General features: G+C 37.9%; 2 protein-coding genes across 3 annotated transcripts in view; one reads left to right on the top strand and one right to left on the bottom strand.

Annotated features, from left to right (window-relative positions):
* Positions 1-18,916, bottom strand: part of LRRC49 (leucine rich repeat containing 49) — a 192,114-nt gene that overhangs the window by 70,270 nt on the left and 102,928 nt on the right. The window lies entirely within an intron of this gene.
* LOC118631170 (ubiquitin-like) lies at positions 6,413-6,811 on the top strand. Of its 2 annotated transcripts, XM_036263477.1 has the most exons (2): positions 6,428-6,527; positions 6,615-6,811. In XM_036263477.1, the coding sequence occupies exons 1-2, from the start codon at positions 6,428-6,430 to the stop codon at positions 6,809-6,811; spliced, it is 297 nt and encodes a 98-aa protein (XP_036119370.1). The 2 variants fall into 2 exon arrangements, with proteins under 2 accessions (XP_036119377.1, XP_036119370.1); XM_036263484.1 differs by having other exon boundaries at positions 6,413-6,811.

Genomic DNA, 18,916 nt, shown 5'->3' with positions numbered 1-18,916 from the left:
CTAGAGCATTGTCTTACACACTGAAGGGTCATGGATTTGATTCCTGGTCAAGAGCACATACCTGGGTGGCAGGTTCAATCCCTGGACCCAGTCAGGGTGCATGCAGGAGGCAATCAATTGATGCATCTCTCTCACATCGATGTTTCTCTCTCTCTCCCTCTCCCTCCCTGCCTCCATTCCACTCTTTCTCTAAAAAAAAAAAAAAAAAATGGAAAAAATATCTTTAGGTGAAGATTAACAAAAAAAAAGGGAAAGAAAAGAAAAGATAGGGGATATAGAATATTTATGGTACAGTAAAAAATCTATGTGTTCCTGGGAGAGGCAAGATGGCTGAAGCCTAAGGATGTTCTGTCCGCTTGCTCCTAGCACAGGACAGGACTTGAGGGTAACCTGCAGAATATTTGACTTGAAAAACCATCTGAAAATAGCTCATTAGAAATACTGCAAGTGGGGACAGAAGAAGACATGGAGTGGGTGAGCCCACTTGCACAGCTGCACGGTGCGGCTGAGAAGCCAGAGGGAAGGTGCAGCAGCACAGCTCCTGGCCCCTGGTAGCAGGGGGGCTCAGCCCCACACAGGGATCCCCAAATGAAAGCAACAGAGAAGGGAAGGGGAGCCCATGTAGCATTGAACAGTGGGAATCAGAGGGGATTAGGCCCACGGGGGGCACTCAGACAGCACTATCCCAAGCTAAAAGCCAGTGCTTGGTTACACTACCAGCCTGGGAAGCTTTCCCTGATTATAGTTGGTGGGAGGGGTCACAAAGCAGAACTGTAGACCTGAGGAGGGGTCTGAGCGGATCACCCAGCAGCAAATCTGAAGGGCTGATTATCACTGAAAGAACTTTAATGGGGACTAGTCAGTGCGCCCAGGGAAGGTACGATCCTCCCCACCTCAAGTGAAGCTGAGGTTTCCCTCCCTGACCCCTCTCCCCCATGGAACAGCTCTGGGCTGGAAATTGGCAACCCAGCAGCTAGGCCTGGCAACACTGGGAAATCAGATGTCTGGTCAAGTGGGAGACTGGGCAGAAGCCCTGCCCAGCTAGAATGACTATGCTGAAAGATTAGAGAACCAAGCATGGTGGGTCACCCCCTTTTTGTTTTCTCTGACCTCCCCTATTTAGGGTGGTGACCCAGGGACACCAGCAACCCAGGCAGAGCTGAGACATTGGAAGGAGAGGAAGTGACTGCCTGGGCCTCTAAAAGCTACAGGCACCACCCCCAATACAAATCTGTTTAACCATCCTGACTGGACCTGATACCCCTCAGAGCTAGTTTTGTGAGGGAAAGGAAAGTAGTACAGAACAAATACATTCAAGAGGTGAGCCTAGAAGCAGACCCAACCTCTGGGCTAGGGAAGCCATGACCACTAGACTACTTGGGGTCCTGCCATTCAGGGTGTCAGCCAGGTGGCCCAGGGCCAGGCAGGGACAGGAAGTTCTATACCAGAGAACTTCCTGAGAGGGCAGAAACTCACACACCAAAGGGCCAGACCCAATAACACTGGAGCAAAATTCAGTGAGTTACACAAATATCAGATCCAAAGATTTGTTTTTGTGGTGGTAGTTGTTTCTGTGTGTGTGTTTTTCTTTTATTTTGATTTTTAATTCAAGTTTTTTTCTTCTTTACTTTTTCCATATTTTACTTTCCTATTTTATATTTTATTTTATTTAGCATTACTTTCTAAATGTATTATTATTTCACTCATTATTTTCTACCTTTTAATTTTTATACTTAGCCTATTTCTGATCTCTGCCTTCTTTTCTTTCATATTCTTTTTTTCCCCCTCCTCTAATTCTTTTGGTCTCATGCCTTCTAGTATGCTTTTCGTGTGTGTGTGTGTGTGTGTGTGTGTGTGTGTGTGTGTGTGTTTTCAGTCTGTTTGTCTTTTAATATTTTTGTTGAGGCTGTTGCTTTTATCATTTTTGTTGCTGATATATTGTTCAGGTTCTTTTTGGTTTGGTCTGGTATTGCCTAATCTTGTTCTCTCAGCATCTATATAAGAGCACAACTGGGTTGGGGTTGAGACTCACAGTCAACAACCCTGAGGGCTGAGCTCATCCAAAAATGGACAACAGCAATGAAGACACAAATTCAACAGTAGAACGACATGACCCACACAAGTGTCATTCCTAGAGCACCCAGATCAGAAGATCAAGGAGACTACTCCATTGGGTCCCACAAGAAGGCCACCCTACCAAGACTGGAATGTACATCAGCTTTATCTGACACACACTGACCTGCTACACATCCCAGTGTGCCTAACCTGGCCCAGAACTACCAAACTGCTAAAATGGTAAGACAAAGAAACAACCCCAATGAAAAAAGGAGAAATAACCAGAAAAGAAACTAAACAAACTAGATTCAAGCAGTTTTTCAGATAAAGAATTCAAAGTAATGGTTTTAATGTGCTCAAATAACTTAGTGAGAATTACAAGCAATTTAATGAGAATTATAAAAAACTAAGTGGGAACTACATCAGCATGAAAAAATAGGTAGAAGCTATGAATAAAAATCAAGTGGAAATAAAGAATGACATAGCAGAAATAAAAAATACCCTGGAAGGATTCAATAGTGTATTAGAAGAAGCTTAAGACTGAATCAGTGAGTTAGAAGACAAGGTAGGAAAAAACACCCAAATAGAGGAGCAAATGGAAAAAAAATTAAAAAGCCCAAGTATAGTTTAAGGGAGCTTTGGGAGAATACTAAACGTAACAACATTTGCATCATAGGGGTAACAGAAGGAGAAGAATTGTAGAAATGAATAGAGAACCTATTTGAAGAAATAATGACAGAAAACTTCCCTAAACTAGTGAAGAAAAAAGTCACAAATCCAGGATACTCAAAGTAACAATCAAGATGAGCCCAAAAAGACCCACAGCTAGACACATCATAATTAAAATGGCAAAGGTCAAAGACAAAGAAAGAATCTTAAAGGCAGCAAAAGAGAGACAAAAATTTACCTACAAGGGAGCTCACATTAGGCTGTCATCCAGTTTCTAAATAGAAAAATTATAGGCCAGAAGGGAGTGGCATGAAGTATACAAAGCAATAAAAAGCAAGGGACTGAATCCAAGACTACTCTATCCAGCAAAGTTATCACTCAAAATTGAAGGTAAAATAAAGACCTTCGTGGGGAAAAAAAAAAAAGCTAAAGAAATTTACTACCCCCAAACCAGCACTGCAAGAAATGATAAAGGGACAGTTGTAAGAATAAGAAGAAATAGAGAGAGAGAGAGAGAGAGAGAGAGAGAGAGAGGAACTCAAGTATAAAGAATAAAAATGGGCCCTGGCCGGTTTGGCTCAGTGGTTAGACCGTCGGCCTGCGGTCCTGAGAGACCCGGGTTCGGTTCCCGCTAAGGGCACGTACCTCGGTTGCAGTTTGTCCCCGGCCCTGGTTGGGTCATGTGGGTGGCAGCCACTCGATGTGTCCCTTTCACGACGATGTTTCTCTCTCTCTCTCTCTCCCCCATACTCTATCTAAACAAAAAAAAAAAATGTCCTCGGGTGAGGATAATAAAAAAAAAAAGAATAAAAATGGCAACAAATAAGTAGCTATCACTAATAACTGTAAACATAAATGGCTTCAATGCTCCAATCAAAACACATAGGGAAGCTGAATGGCTAAGGAAACATTACCCATATGTATGCTGTCTACAAGACATCCACTTCAGAACAAAATAGACTCACATGGAATAAAAGTGAAGGTATAGAAAAAAGTTTTCCATGCACGTGGAAATGAGAAAAAAAAGCTGGGGTAGCAATACTCATATCTGTTAAAATAGTCTTCAAAATAAGGCCATAATAAGACACAAAGAAAGTCACTACATAATATTAAAAGAGTTGATCCAACAAAAGAATATAACCCTAGTAAACATATATGCACCCAATATAGGAGCCCCACAATATATTTAAAAACTTCTGGAGGACTTCAAGAGAGAGATTGATAGAAACACAATCATAGTAGGGGACTTCAACACCCCACTGACAGTACTGGGTAGTTCTTGTAGATTAAAATTTAACAAGGAAACAGAGGTCCTAAATGACGTACTAGACTAGATGGACTTAATTGTATTAACAGAACATTTCACCCCAAAGCCGCAGAATATACATTCTTCTCAAGTGCACGTGGGACATTTGCAAAGACAGACCACATGTTAGGACAGACTAAATCTCTACAAGTTCAAGAAGATTGAAATCATATCAAGCATCTTCTTGGATCATAATGGTATGAATCTAGAAATAAATTTCAATAAAAATACTCAAACACATAGACACTAAATAGCATGTTATTAAACAATGAATGGGTTACTAATGAGGTCAAGGAAGGAATCAAAAACTTCCTGAAAATTAAAGAAAATGAACACACAACAACACATAATCTACGGAACACAGCAAAAGCAGTCCTGAGAGAAAGGTTCATGGCATTACAGGCCTACATCAAGAAAAAAGAAAAATTGCTAATAAACTATCTAACCATACATTTTAAAGAATTAGAAGAAGAACAAAAAGAAAAGCCCAGAGGAAGTAGAAGAAGGGAAATAATAAAGACTAGAACAGAAATGAATGACATAGAGACTAAAAAAAAAAAAAAAATACAAGAGATCAATGAAACCAAGAGTTGGTTCTTTGAAAAGATAAACAAGATTAATCAATCTTTAGCCAGATACACCGAAAAACAAAGAGAGAGGACCCAAATAAATAAAATCAGAAGTGAAAGAGGTGAAGTAACACCTGACACCACAGAAATACAAACAATTGTAAGAAAATACTGTGAACAAATTATATGCCAACAAGCTGGACAACCTAGGAGAAATGAACAAACTACTAGACATATACAGTCTTCCAAATCTCAAACAGGAAGAGAGAAAAAAACCTGAACAGGCCAATAACAACTAAGAAAATTGAAGCCGTAATAAATAAACTCCCAGGAAAAAAAGACTGGGTCAGGATGGCTTCACAGGGGAGTTTTACCAAACATTTAAAGAAGAAGAAAAAAAAAAAGACAATGAACTAACACTTATTCTTCTCAAACTATTCTAAAATATTCAAGAGGAAGAAAGACTTCCAAGCTCTTTTTATGGGGCCAGCATAATCCTAACCCCAAAAACAGATAAAGACACTACAAAGAAAGAAAATTATAGACCAATATCCCTGATGAACATAGACATTAAAATCCTCAATAAATATTAGCAAAACAGATCCAGCATTATATTTAAAAAATCATTTACCATGAGAAAGTGGGATTTATCCCAGGGACATAAGGCTGGTACAATATTCACAAATCAATAAATGTGATGTACCACATAAACAAAATGAAAAGTAAAAATATTATAGATGCTGAAAAAGTATTTGACAAAATCTAGCACCCGTTTTTGATAAAAACTCTCAGCAAAGTGAGAATAGAAGGATCGTATCTAAACATAATAAAGGCCATATATGATAAACGTACAAACAATTCATATACAATGGGCAAAAACTAAAAGCATTTCCCTTAAGATCAGGAAAAACACAGGGATGCCCTGTCTTTTGCCACTCTTATTTAACATAGTACTGGAAGTCTTAGCCACAGCAATCAGAAAAGAAGAAAAATGAAAGTGACTTCCTCCTTTCCAATTAGAAAATTGTTAATTGTTATTATTTGTAGATGACATGATACTGTACATAGAAAACCCTAAAGACTCCACCAAAATACTACTAGATTTATTAAATGAATTCAGTAAGTAGCAGGATACAAAATTAACATCCAGAAGTCGATGGCATTCTTATACACAAATAATGAACGCTCAGAAAGATAAACTCAAAAAACAATCCCATTTCCAACTGCAACAACAACAACAAAAAACCCACAACAGTATAAAAAAAAATACCTAGGTATAAACTTAACCGAGGAGGTAAAAGACCCATTCTCAGAGAACTACAGGACTTTGAGCAAAGAAATAGAGAAAGATATGAAAAGTGGAAGCATATACCATGTTCGTGGATTGGAATAATCAACATCATCAAATGTCCATACTACCCAAAGCAATCTACAGGTTCATTGCAATTCCTATAATATACCAATGGCATATTTCACAGATCTAGAACAAATACTCCAAAAATTTATATGGAACACAAAACAATCTCAAATAGCCACAGCAATCTTGAAAATGAAGAACAAAGTTGGAGGGAATCACAATTCCAGATATCAGGTTATACTATAAAGCCATTATAATCAAAATAGCCTGGTACTACTGGCACAAGAACAGGCATATGGATCAATGGAACAGAAGAGAAAACCAAAAAATCAATCCAAGCCATTATACTCAATATTTGACAAACGAGGCAAGAACATACAATGGACTAAAGACAGTCTCTAATAAATGGTGTTGGGCTTTTTTTTCTTTTTTCAACGAGGTGGCAGAGAAGCCTCCCCAGCAGACGCAGAGATGCAAATCTTTGTGAAGACCCTGACTGGCAAAACCATCACTCTTGAGGTTGAGCCCATTGACACCACTGAGAATGTCAAAGCTAAAATCCAAGACAAGGAGGGAATCCTGCCTGACCAACAGCGTCTGATTTTTGTGGGCAAACAGCTAGAGGATGGCCGTACTCTCTCAGACTACAATATTCAGAAAGAGTCCACCCTGCACTTGGTGCTTCGTCTGAGGGGTGGCATCATCGAACTCTCCCTCCGCCAGCTCACCCAGAAGTACAACCGCAACAAGATGATCTGCCGCAAGTGTTACGCCCGCCTGCACCCCCGTGCTGTCAGCTGCCGCCAGAAGTGCAGCCACACCAACAACCTTCGCCCCAAGAAGAAGGTTAAATAAGACTCCACCACCACCTCCTCGGGCCCACAGGGCAGCCTTCTGCCTGAACCCTGTGACTCTGGGGCCTCAATAAAGTTTCTCTTTTGTTGATTGGAAATAAACAAACAAATAAATAAATGAATAAATAAATAGTGTTGGGAAAATTGGACAGGTACATGCAATAAAATGAAACTAGACCACCAATTCACACCATATACAAGAATAAACTCAAAATGGATAAAAGAAAAGACTTAAACATAAGTCATGAAAGTATAAAAATCCTAGAAGAAAAGGTAGGCAGCAAAATCTCAGACATCACATATAGCAGCATTTTCACCCATACATTGCTTAGGGCAAGGGAAATAAAGGTAAAATTTAATAAATAAAACTATATCAAACTGTAAAGTTTCTACACAGCAAAAGAAACCAGGATCAAAATGAAAAGGGAACCCAGTGTATGGGAGAACATATTTGCCAATGATACATTGAATAAGGGGTTAATTTCCAAAATATATAAAGTATTCATACAACTCAACAACAGAAAGACAAACAATTCAATTTAAAAACTGGGTTGAGGACCTGGACAGCTTGACTCAGCAGTTAGAGCATCAGACTGCAGACTGAATGGTCATAGATTTGATTCCCGGCTCTGGCTGGGGTTGTGCTGGAGGCAACCGATTGATATGTCTCTCTCACATTGCTGCTTCTCTTTCTCTCTCTCCCTGCCTTCTACTGTCTCTAAAAATCAATGGGAAAATATCCTTGGATGAGGATTAAAAACAAACAAACAAAAATGGGCAGAGGACTTGAATAGACACTTCTCTAAACAGGACATACAAATGGACAAGAGACATATGAAAAAATGTTCAGTGTCACTAATCATCAGAGAGATGCAAATTAAAATGATATGAGGTATCACCTCACACCTGCCAGAATGGCCGCCATCAACAAATCATCAAACAGCAAGTGCTGGCAAGGATGTGGAGAAAAGAGGACTCTAGTACATTGCTGGTGAGAATGCAGGCTGATGCAGCCACTATGGAAAACAGTATAGCTTCTCCTCAAAAAATTAAAAATGAAACTGCCATTTGACCCAATGAGCCTGAAACACCAATCAGAAAGAATATATGCACCCCCTATGTTCATAGCAGCACAATTTACAATAGCTAAAATCTAGAAACAGCCCAAGTCCCCATCAACAGATGAATGGATAAAAAAGCTGTGGTATATTTACACAATGGAATATTATGCACCTGTAAGAAAGAAAGATCTCTAACTCTGATACGACATAGAAGGACCTGGAGAGTATTGTGCTAAGCAAAATTAGCCATGTAAAAAAAGACAACTATCACTTGATCTCATTTATTCATGGAATATTATGAACAAAATAAGCTGATGAACAAAATAGATCCAGAGACATGGAAAGAGGAAACAGATACAAACCTCAGAGAGAAGGGGGACTGGGGATGGTAAGAGATAAACTAAAGAGCATATATGCATATATGCATAACCATTAAACACAGACAACAGTGCAGTAAAGACAGGAGATGGTGGGGAGCGGGAAAGGGGTCAGTGGGGGAAAAAAGGAGGGACATCTGTAATACTTTCAATAATGATAAATTAAAAAAATAATTACCATCTTTTCATGAAATAAAGGACTTTTTTATACCAAAATAAACAAAAAAATATCCTATGTATTCACAAAGTTGAGGCAAAGTCTTTAACAAAAATAAAATGTTTTTATTGTCATATTTAAATATTTCTAGTATTTTTTCCTCTCATTCAAGGTAAAGAAATACTCTACTATTACTTTACCTCAGAGCTTATCTTTACCAATCTAAAAGGTAAATCTTACAATTCATATATACATCATGGCTTTTGAGACATGTTTAGATTATTATGAGAAGATATTTTTGAAAGGCTGGTAGGCAAAAATAAGAGTTCATTTAATCACTTCAAATGTAAATAAACTTGAACACTGTATTTTTTTCCCATCTAACATTAACAAAATTCTTTTTTTTCCATCAATATAAAAAAAAAATCTCAGGAGAGTTTCTAGTGTTTGAGATGGATGTTTAAAGGATGCATCTCCCCTGCCTTCATAATTGTTAACATAAAGCTTTAATCAAATAAAAATGATTCTGATAATTTCAGAACTAAAACACGAGGAAAATGTTTATTTCTTACACCCTGTTAAGTGAACGAACTCTCCACTTTTCCTTCACAAATCTGCTTCTCCGTGTACATTTCCTATCTGCTAAGTGATATATGATCGGTGTCATCATTAAGTTAGTTTCCACTGTGACCCAATCAATCTCTTACTCAAAAATTGCTATTTGTAATAGGAACTGGGAGTTTTAAGCAAGTGGGGACTAATGTGATTAAAATAATCAGAACTTAGTGACATTATGAAGGATATAAAGAAAAAAAGAGAGGACTCAAAAACCAGTTGTAAAGTAGATACAGTAACAGGTGAAAAATAGTGAGAGCCTAACATATCGAGAACTAAGGTAGTAGCCAGGAGAGTAAAGGAAGAGCAAATTCTGTGGGATTTTAGAGTGAGGCATGAACAGAAATTAGCGGCCATTTGGATATGAAAAGAGAGGAATCTAGAATAACATCTGGGTTTTTGTCTCTGGAGAATGAGGTGGTGGTTACAGGGTATATACTTTGTCAAAATCCATTGAACTTTACACTCAAAATGGGTGCATTTTATCATATGTAAACTTCTCTAAATAAATTAATTTACAAGAAATTTAAAGTATAAAAAATACATATCTGACAGATCACCCCTCATCTATTAGGTCTCCTTTATCTGGTACACTATTTCACATGGGTGCCCATTCAAAAAGGCTTTAATTAAGTCTTCCTCCAACCACCACAGGATAGGATAACTAATTTCAACCTAAGTAGCACAGGCCACAAAGCCAGTAGATGGTCTCTGCTAAAGAGTGTTTTTCTTCAGTGGCTCAGGGTATCTGAACAGAATTACACAGAAAGTTCTTGAGGGCTAGAAATATGCTGTGGCCAGTGCCCTAACTTAATACCTCGCATTTAATAACTTGTTCAGTAAAGTTATGATGAATTGAAATAATTCCAAAGGGCTTATCCTTGATTTAAAAAATTAATAAATATATTTTCTTACATTATTCTTCGAATTGTTTAAAAAATATCATGCTATTCAAGAATCATTATGACCTGATATCTGTCCCCAATTATTTAAAAAGTATACATAATGTGTCCATAAAGAAAGATCTAGAAGACCTGTGAATGCCCATCTGTGTGTGTGTGTGTGTGTGTGTGTGTGTGTGTGTATATATTTAAAGCACAATGAAAAAGAGGCATCAGGAATGGAAGAATCATTGCGATCCATAGCAGGTACTTTCCTGGAAACTCTTCCCAGAACAGCACTAATACTGATACCCAGACTGAAGTCTTTATGCTTTGAATAGTGCTATTAAAGTAAAAATAAATCTGTATTTGATCCACAAGTTTCGTCACAAAATTTCATTTCCATCTGCAAGTCATTTGACCGATGAACATGCCAGACATTTCTAAAAAAGCACTGACAAATGCATATGATTTTAAAGACATTTTCTAATCAAACAAAACAATGCTTTTAAAGTGCAAATACAGGCAAATAAAAGATTATAGCCTACCTAACCAAACAAAATCAAATTATTTAAAAATAAAAATAAAATAAAAAAACCCTGGAGATAGAGTAGTAATTATAGTGGAGGAATGCTAATTTTTTTTTTTAATCCTCACCCGAGGACACTTTTTCCATTTTTTGTTCAGATGGAGTGGGAGAGAGAAAGAAAAACATCGACGTGAAAGGGACACATTGAGTGGCTGCCACCCGCACAACCCAACCAGGGCCGGGGACAAACTGCAACCAAGGTACGTGCCCTTAGCGGGAACCGAACCCGGACCACAGGCCGATGCTCTAACTGCTGAGTCAAAATGGCCAGGGTGGAGGAGTGCTAATTTTAAGAACAGTCTTTCTCTTTTTTAAGAACACAATTGCTTGTCTCTTCAGAGTACCAAGAATGGAAAAGCTTTCTTCCAAACACTGATATTTAACTCATAATTTGACTTTAATATTTTTCCAGATTACTCATACCTATGTTCTTCCCATAGTAGCCTCCTCCCAAAGCCACACCTGCTTCCTGTCTGTTGAAGAACCCATATCGGAATAACCTGTCCCTCCTGACCAAACTCACTTCTCAAACGGAAAAGAAAATATTTTAGTTCATTTTATGCTTACAAAATAAAATACAGAGAAAAGAAAAAATTCCCATATATGTATGTATACCACACAGATCTTTAACTAACAATTCCCAAATATTAGCCAAATCTCTCCAATTAGAAAGTTCTTCCAAATTCCGGTCAAGATGGCGGTGTAGGTAAACGCGGTATCGCGTCCTCCCACAACCACATCAAAGTTACAACTAAACTACAGAACAACCATCATTCAAAACTGCCTGAAATCAAGCTGAATGGAAGTCCTACAACTACGGAATTAAAGCAGCAGCCACATCCAGACTGGTAGGAGGGGCGGAGGCAGACGGGCTGGTCCCAAACCCACGTGTGGCGGATAAAAATCAGGAGGACACCTCGGCTGGGAAGGTCCTCCCTGAGGACTGAGGGGTCCCCGTCCCATACCAGGTGCCCTGCTCAGGCTTCCAGTGCCAGGAAGAGAAGTCCCCATCACTTCTGGCTGGAAAAACCAGCAGAAACTGAGGCTCGGGGAGGCTGAGGCGGCTGGAGCCCAAGAAAGCTCCTCTTAAAGGGCCCGCGCACGGACTTATCGGACTTTCTCCCCCTAAGCTTGGAGGGGAGGCAGCATGAGAGGCACCAGAGACATACAGGGAAGAATTGAGCTGTTTGGCACTGGAGCAAAAGCTGGAGAGGGGGCTTTCTCCGGGACAACTGTGCTGTCAGAGGCCTTTGTTCCTTTGGTGAGCTCTTCCCTGGGGCGGCACACAGCCACCATATCTGGGACTCCAGCAACCTGGCTCACATTGGTTGCCCCGCCCTGGTGATTCCCTGAGGCCCTGCCCCACCCAACTTTCAGGCCCACCCAAGCTGTTGCCAGTTGCTTAACCATAGGATTGGCCTGTCTTGGATCCTGCTTCAGGTTTTCCTAAATTCTTTCAAATGAGCAGCATCTGGTCTCAGATAGCCCCATACCTCTCGTTAAGTAATACACTGAAACAAACACAGGGAGGCAGCCAAAATGAGGAGACAAAGAAACAGGTTGCAAATGAAAGAACAGAACAAAACCCCAAGAAAAGAACTAAGCAAAATGGAGATAAGCAACCTAACAGATGCTGAGTTCAAAATACTGCTTATAAGGATGCTCAATGAACTTAGTGAGAACCTCAGTGAACTCAGTGAGGGCCTCAAGAGCATAAAAAAGGACCAGTTAGAAATGATGGATGCACATTCAGAAATGAAGGAGGCATTAACTGAAATAAAGAATAATTTACACAGATTCAATAGTACAGTACATAAATCCAAGAAGCAAACCATCGATTTAGAATATAAGGAAGCAAAAAACGCCCAATCAGAACAGCAAAAGAAAAAAGAATCCAAAAAAATGACGATAGTATAAGGAGCCTCTGGGACAACTTCAAGTGTACCAACATTCACATCTCGGGGGTGCCAGAAAGAGAAGAGAGAGAATAAGAAATTGAAAACATGTTTGAAACAATAATGGCAAAAAACTTTCCTAACTTGGTGAAGGAAACAGACATACAAGTCCAGGAAGCACAGAGAGTCCCAATCAAGATCAACCCCAAGAGGCCCACACCAAGACACATCATCATCAAAATGCAAAAGGTTCAAGACAAAGAGAGAATCTTAAAAGCAGCAAGAGAAAAGCAGTTCATTACCTACAAACGAGCTCCCATAAGACTGTCAGCTGATTTCTCAAAAGAAACTTTGCAGGCCAGAAGGGAGTGGCAAGAAATATTCAGAGTGATGAAAACCAAGAACCTACAACCAAGATTACTCTATCCTGCAAAGTTGTCATTTAGAATCGATGGCCATATAAGAAAAAGTTAAAGGAGTTCATCACCACCAAACTGTTATTATATGAAATGATGAAGGGTCTTTTTGAAGAAAAAGATAAAATGTATGAACAAACAAAATGGCAATGAATACATATCTATCGACAATGGAATCTACAAACAAAATGAATAGGAAGAACAGAAACATTCTCATAGATACAGAGAACATTTTGTTGGTTGCCAGATGGGAGGGGGGTTGGGGGAATGGGTGAAAAAGGTGAAGGGATTAAGAAGTACAAATTCATTGCTAGACTGACAAACCTCAAAGGGAAAGGGGTTGCGGGGGTGGGTGGGAAGAAATAAACCAAAGAACTTATATGCATAACCAATGGACACAGACAATAGTGTGGGAAAAGGCGGGATGGGGGCAGGAGTAGGGAGGAGGGGGTCAATGGGGGAAAAATGAGGAACATCTGTAATACATTCATTAATAAAGATTTTAAAACAAACAAAAAAATAAATTAAAAAAAAAAGTTCTTCCCCGAAAGTAAATTAGATTCCTTAGAAAAAGGGATTTTACTTTTTCATTTCAATAAGATACCATATACTCTGATATAATCTTAATAAAAAGCTCACTTATTTTATGTAGATCAGTGAGAATTTTACTGAATAGTTATTAAGTGAAATGAAATGAAACAGAATAATTTCAGTGTGCCCAACACGACTGAAATATATACAACTGACAAACACAAAATACTTAGAAAGATCTATAAGATAACATATACTTAAGTATTAAAGAATAAAGCATAGCTAAAGAAAAAAAGCACATAATTGTGTTTGTATTTTTTTTTTTTTAAATCCTCACCTGAAGATATGTTTTTTCCATTTATCTTCAGATAGAATGGGAGGGAGGGAAGGGGAGGAGAGAGAAACATCAATGTGAGAGAGACACATCGACTGGTTGCCTCCCACATGACCCCAACCAGGGCCAGGGACTGAACTGCAACTGAGGTCCGAGCCTTGACCGGAACTGAACCCGAGACTTTTGGCCCATGGGCCAACTCTCTAACCACTGAGCCAAACCAGCCAGGGCTAAAGTTTGTATTTTTGATAAAATGAGCTAAGTTTGTGAACTGAGTTCCACACTAAAAACAAGTAAAAATGGTGGATAAAATATATTTTTAAAATATTTTCAAATGCATTCATGACCTGCTAAAAGATGAGAGATACACAGGCAAAAAATAAAGTAAACATGGGAACTCAGAGAGGTAAGCAGAATATTGAAATGGAACCTTTTGCTGTGAAGGTCTTTACTAAACCCAATGAACTTGAGCTTTGGCTTATATAATCTTCGAGGCCAAGGGACAGAGTTGTCCATAAATCTGAGACCCCAAGGATGAATTAGTTATAAACTTTCCTACTCACTACCCTCAAAATATTGCCTATCTCAAAACTTGGGGCTAAGTAAAAGGGGAGAAAATTTCTTCCTTGATTATTTATAATCACAAACCACACTTTGAAGCCTAAATCCACACTAAATGGATGATCTGCAATATTTCAATATTTGATTATTTTTGAAGAGCTCTCAGGCTGGTTATGCCTATAGGCAACTAACAGAAACAAATGAAACTCCTCTAAAACCCCACCTTCCTTCATAAAAACCCTAAAGAATTCCCAAAGGTAAGGTACCAAGAAAAACAAATAGCCCACAGTTTCAAAGGAAATAAAACACTCTGATTTAGAGCTAACGGAAACAATTGGTGACATAGTCAGATTAGCTCAAATTTCTTCATATAATAGGGTTTTCAAACACAGAATATATATATATATATAAAAAACTATAGCATATCGCGAAAAATAAAACAGGTTTGCAAATATGAGTAAAATTCAAAAAGATTTTAAAAGACAGGACTTCTGGAGATAAAAAAAAATTAACTGAAAATTAAAATGTCAGAGGCAATGGATGGAAATCAAGCATTTATTGAACTTTTCCTGTACAAACTGTTCTTTGGGGCAACTAAAATGATAGTAAATGTTTTCTTTATGGAAGAGTTGCAATAGAAAACCTGAAACATCATTGAATATCACCATTTTGTAATCCCTAATGAAATAGTGTGTTAGATAATGATCCTCTATGACTGCTCAGATATTTAGGTGAAAAGATGATGGGGAACTTTATTTAAAAATGAAACAGGCTAATAACCGCTGAACCCAAAAATCAATTTTAACATTATAGCAAGCAAAATGTATTTTTTTCTCTATATATGTTCTCCACCCTTTTACATTTTCTTTCACTTTCCTGTTTCTCTCCTTTTCGTGCTCCATAACAAGTAATCATCTATATGGACATATTTTAATGTTATTACTATAATTCTTTTCAGTACATGATGGTAGTAGAGGTTCTTAGAAACTAAACAGATCTAAATAGTCTAAAGACACCTAATAAGAAATCAAAAGCAAAAATATGGTTGAGACAACAAAAAATTTTTTTGACATGCAAGTAAAAGATCTCCAAATTTCCTTTGGGTGCCCTGGCCAATTTGTCTCAGCAGTTAGAGCATTGGCCCACAGACCAAAGAGTCACGGGTTCAATTGTGATCAAGGGCTTGTACCTCGGCTGCAGTTTTTCCCTGGCCCTGGTCGAGGTTGTGAGGGAAGCAGCTAGTCCATGTGTCTCTCTCATGTCGATGTTTTTCTCTCTCTCCCCCTCCCACTCTATCTGAACATAAATGGAAAAATATCCTCGAGTGAGGATTTAAAAAACAAACAAAAATTTCCTTTGGGGACTATTAAAAGATAAACTGAGACATTAAAATTTTTAAGAGTTTGAGCAAAAATCAATTAGAATCAGGCATTATCTAATATAGCAGATAGAAAGGGCTCCATGGAGCTGTACAAAATGAAATACTTTTTTAGCTAGAAGGGAGCAGGAACAAGTTAGTTCTTTTGGGCAAAAAAGCACATTGGTTACTGCAAAGTCACTTTCCTTAGGGAATGGCAGGGGTTTATCATGCAGATCACCTAACTAGTGCTTCTGATCAGGCAATTCCTGATTAAGTGGTTTAAGATTCCATTTCTGGGAGAACCAAAACTGTAATTAAGTCTAGGTTTGGTGATGTGGGGCTTAGTATAAGTAACTCCATTTTGAGTCTGTTGTCTTATACTTAAAAGGAAACTATTAAAATAGTTTAACCCACACATCACAATGTTTAAAAGATTCTAATATTTGAGAAGCTAAAGTGATAGGAGAGAGAATAAATAAAGATTGTGGATGCCAATAGAAACAACAAGCGAGAAGGAAGAGATAGAGACATAAAGAGTTAAAACAGATGTAACAGAGAAATGTTAAACCATCTCTTTAAGTACCTTTTGTTACAATGTCATTGACAACAATCAGTAAAGAAAATATCTATTATGTCTGTACAGCATCTGGCTGACAGAAGAGAAGACATCAGCAGAGTTGAATGTCTCAGAAATGCAGGTGATAATTCTATTAGCTTTCTCCAGGTTATAATTATCTTTTTCTAGCAGTTAAAAGAAAAAAGCAAGATAGCTTCAGTATCTGATGATTCACAATGACTAATTACTAAGGGCAGATTTTAAGATGTAATGTTCTTGTAATGCTAATTTGTGACACAAACCAATTTGAACTGATACAGAAAATTCTTGATGACATGACATGTTTTATCTTCTTGAATTGATATGTGAATGCAAATAAGCCTTACATTTGAAGAAGGAAAACAGATTCTTAGCAGTCTCAAAAATGTAATAAGGATAACTCTAAAAAGCATGCTCACTGTACCGAATTTCAACATTTATATTAATTGTTTAATAAATACACTGGCTATAAAGCAAGTCAAATAATATCCTGCGAGCAAAAAGATTTAAATTCAGTACTGTTTGGGTAAGCTGCTCTCTGGGAAAACAAAAATTTCCATGGTGTAAATAATCCCAACATGGTCCATCTTAAACTATCAGATGTTACTAAACCAAAGAGCTGCACATAATTGATCTAGTGAGTAAAAGCAGGCTCCAGCACATGACTACAGACCAAATTCCTCTTTTATAGCCCTGGCTCAGTTGATTGGAGTGTCATCCCGTGCACTGAAGGGTCGTGGGTTTGATTCCCAGTCAGGGCACATACCCAGGTTAAGGGTTCAATCTCGCATTAGGGGTGGATACAGGAGCGATATATCTCTTTCACATAGATATTTCTTTCTCTCTCTCCCTCTCCCTTACTCTCTCTCTAAAATCAATAATATCATATCCTCAGGTGAGGATTAAAAAAAAATTCCACTTTTACAGTTAATGAAAGGACAGTTATCATTCTATCATGAAACAATTTCGTTATTTGAAGGAACTTCCTTAAATTGGTGGTTTTACAGTATTATTTGAACTTTTCATCAACATGTACCATACATACAGAAAAGTGCACAAATCTTAAGTGCACAGCTCATCTTTGACAAACTGAACACGCTGCAGCGGATGAAGAAACAATACATTACTACACCCCGTGCCGCCACCTTGTGTCCCTTACAACCATTGCTCCTCTCCAAAGTAACCACTCCTTAGTCTAACAGTACAGGTAAGTTTTGCCTGTTTTTGAACCTTATGTAAATGAAATCATACATATGCCATCAGTTAAATCTGGCTTCTTTTGCTCCACATTTTTATTTATTTTTATGAGATTCATCCATATTGCATGTAGTGGCAGTTTGATAAAATAGCATTAAATTTACTTTATTCTACTATCAGAGGACATTTGGCTTGTTTGCAGTTTGGGTTACTTAAATAGTGCAGCTAAGAACATTCAGATAAACATGTTAAGCATTTCTATGGAGTATATACCTAGGAGTGGAATTGCTGAGTCATAAAATATGCTATTAAGTTTGACTGAATAAGATACTGCAGAGTTTTACAAAACGATTTTACCGTTCTACATTCCCACTGGCAAGTGGAGCTCCAGTAGCTCCACATCCTTGCCAATACTTACCATACATCAGATATTGACAAGTCATTCATCTTGTTCTTTTTTAAAATATTAATTCTTCTATATTTCAGTAGCTTCTAATATGAGCTGGGAATCAGAATAATTTGTGAGGCTTATTAAAACATACAACAATTTATAGAATCCATCCAGATCTAAATCCGCATCTTGAGGAGCAGGGGCAGAGATGTAAAATTCCTAACAGTTCTACTGATGACTCTAATGCCGACTCAGGGTCTGAGACCACTGACCTAAACTTCAGTAGCACTTTAAAGTTTCCTATTTCTCAGATGATGAACCTCACAATTCCTTGCTAATATTAAGAAAGGATTCACAATTCTAAGGACAAATATGATTTCTCCAAAGTTACATTGTGATATACTGACCCATGTTCACAAACATAATATGTTCAAAAATGTGTATCACAACATTGCTTATAATGACAAAAAATAGCACACTATCTAAATAACTGTCAACAAAGACCGCATTAAATAAATTAAGATTAATCCACACAATAAAATTGAATGTAGCCACTAAAAAATGAAATGTATATGTAAGGCAGACACACCTGGTAAAACTGACTGCACTAGTACAAATTCTGAAATACTTCCATGCCAGCTGGTAAAGGCTACTGCCCTGAAGATAGCCACGTGCCCTTCCCTAGTCTCAGCCCTGAGGTGCCCTGCACCTCTTGTTGTTTTGGCACCACAAAGATTAACCCTTGCCACAGCAGGGGCCTTGAGACCCAGCAGAGCATCTGTTTTGACTGGACAGTGTCCATGCTATACTGGTTAACCAGTATACTATACTTGCTATAGTATATGCCATACTTGTAAGAATTTTTAGCATCACCTTGCCTACCTGTACAAATGTGGAAATATATCTATAATATATTCTTAAGCTGAAAAAATAATCTATATATCATGATTCCATATTTTAAAAATATTATTCATATGTCCACAGTATTGACACAGGAACAAAAATAGGATCGAGTCCTCATAGGTTCTCAACAGAATCATACTTCTGCAATTGAGACTAGGGGCTGTGGGATGGCACGTTCATTTTTTACTTTATCTTACACATTTCTGTACTGTTTGTTTTTGTCATAACAGGCATGGGATTAAC

The sequence above is a fragment of the Molossus molossus genome, unplaced genomic scaffold, assembly GCF_014108415.1.
Source record: "Molossus molossus isolate mMolMol1 unplaced genomic scaffold, mMolMol1.p scaffold_m16_p_1, whole genome shotgun sequence".
NCBI classification, from domain to species: domain Eukaryota; kingdom Metazoa; phylum Chordata; class Mammalia; order Chiroptera; family Molossidae; genus Molossus; species Molossus molossus.
Note: the sequence above shows the minus strand (reverse complement) of the source record. Positions and strands in the feature narration are given on the sequence as shown.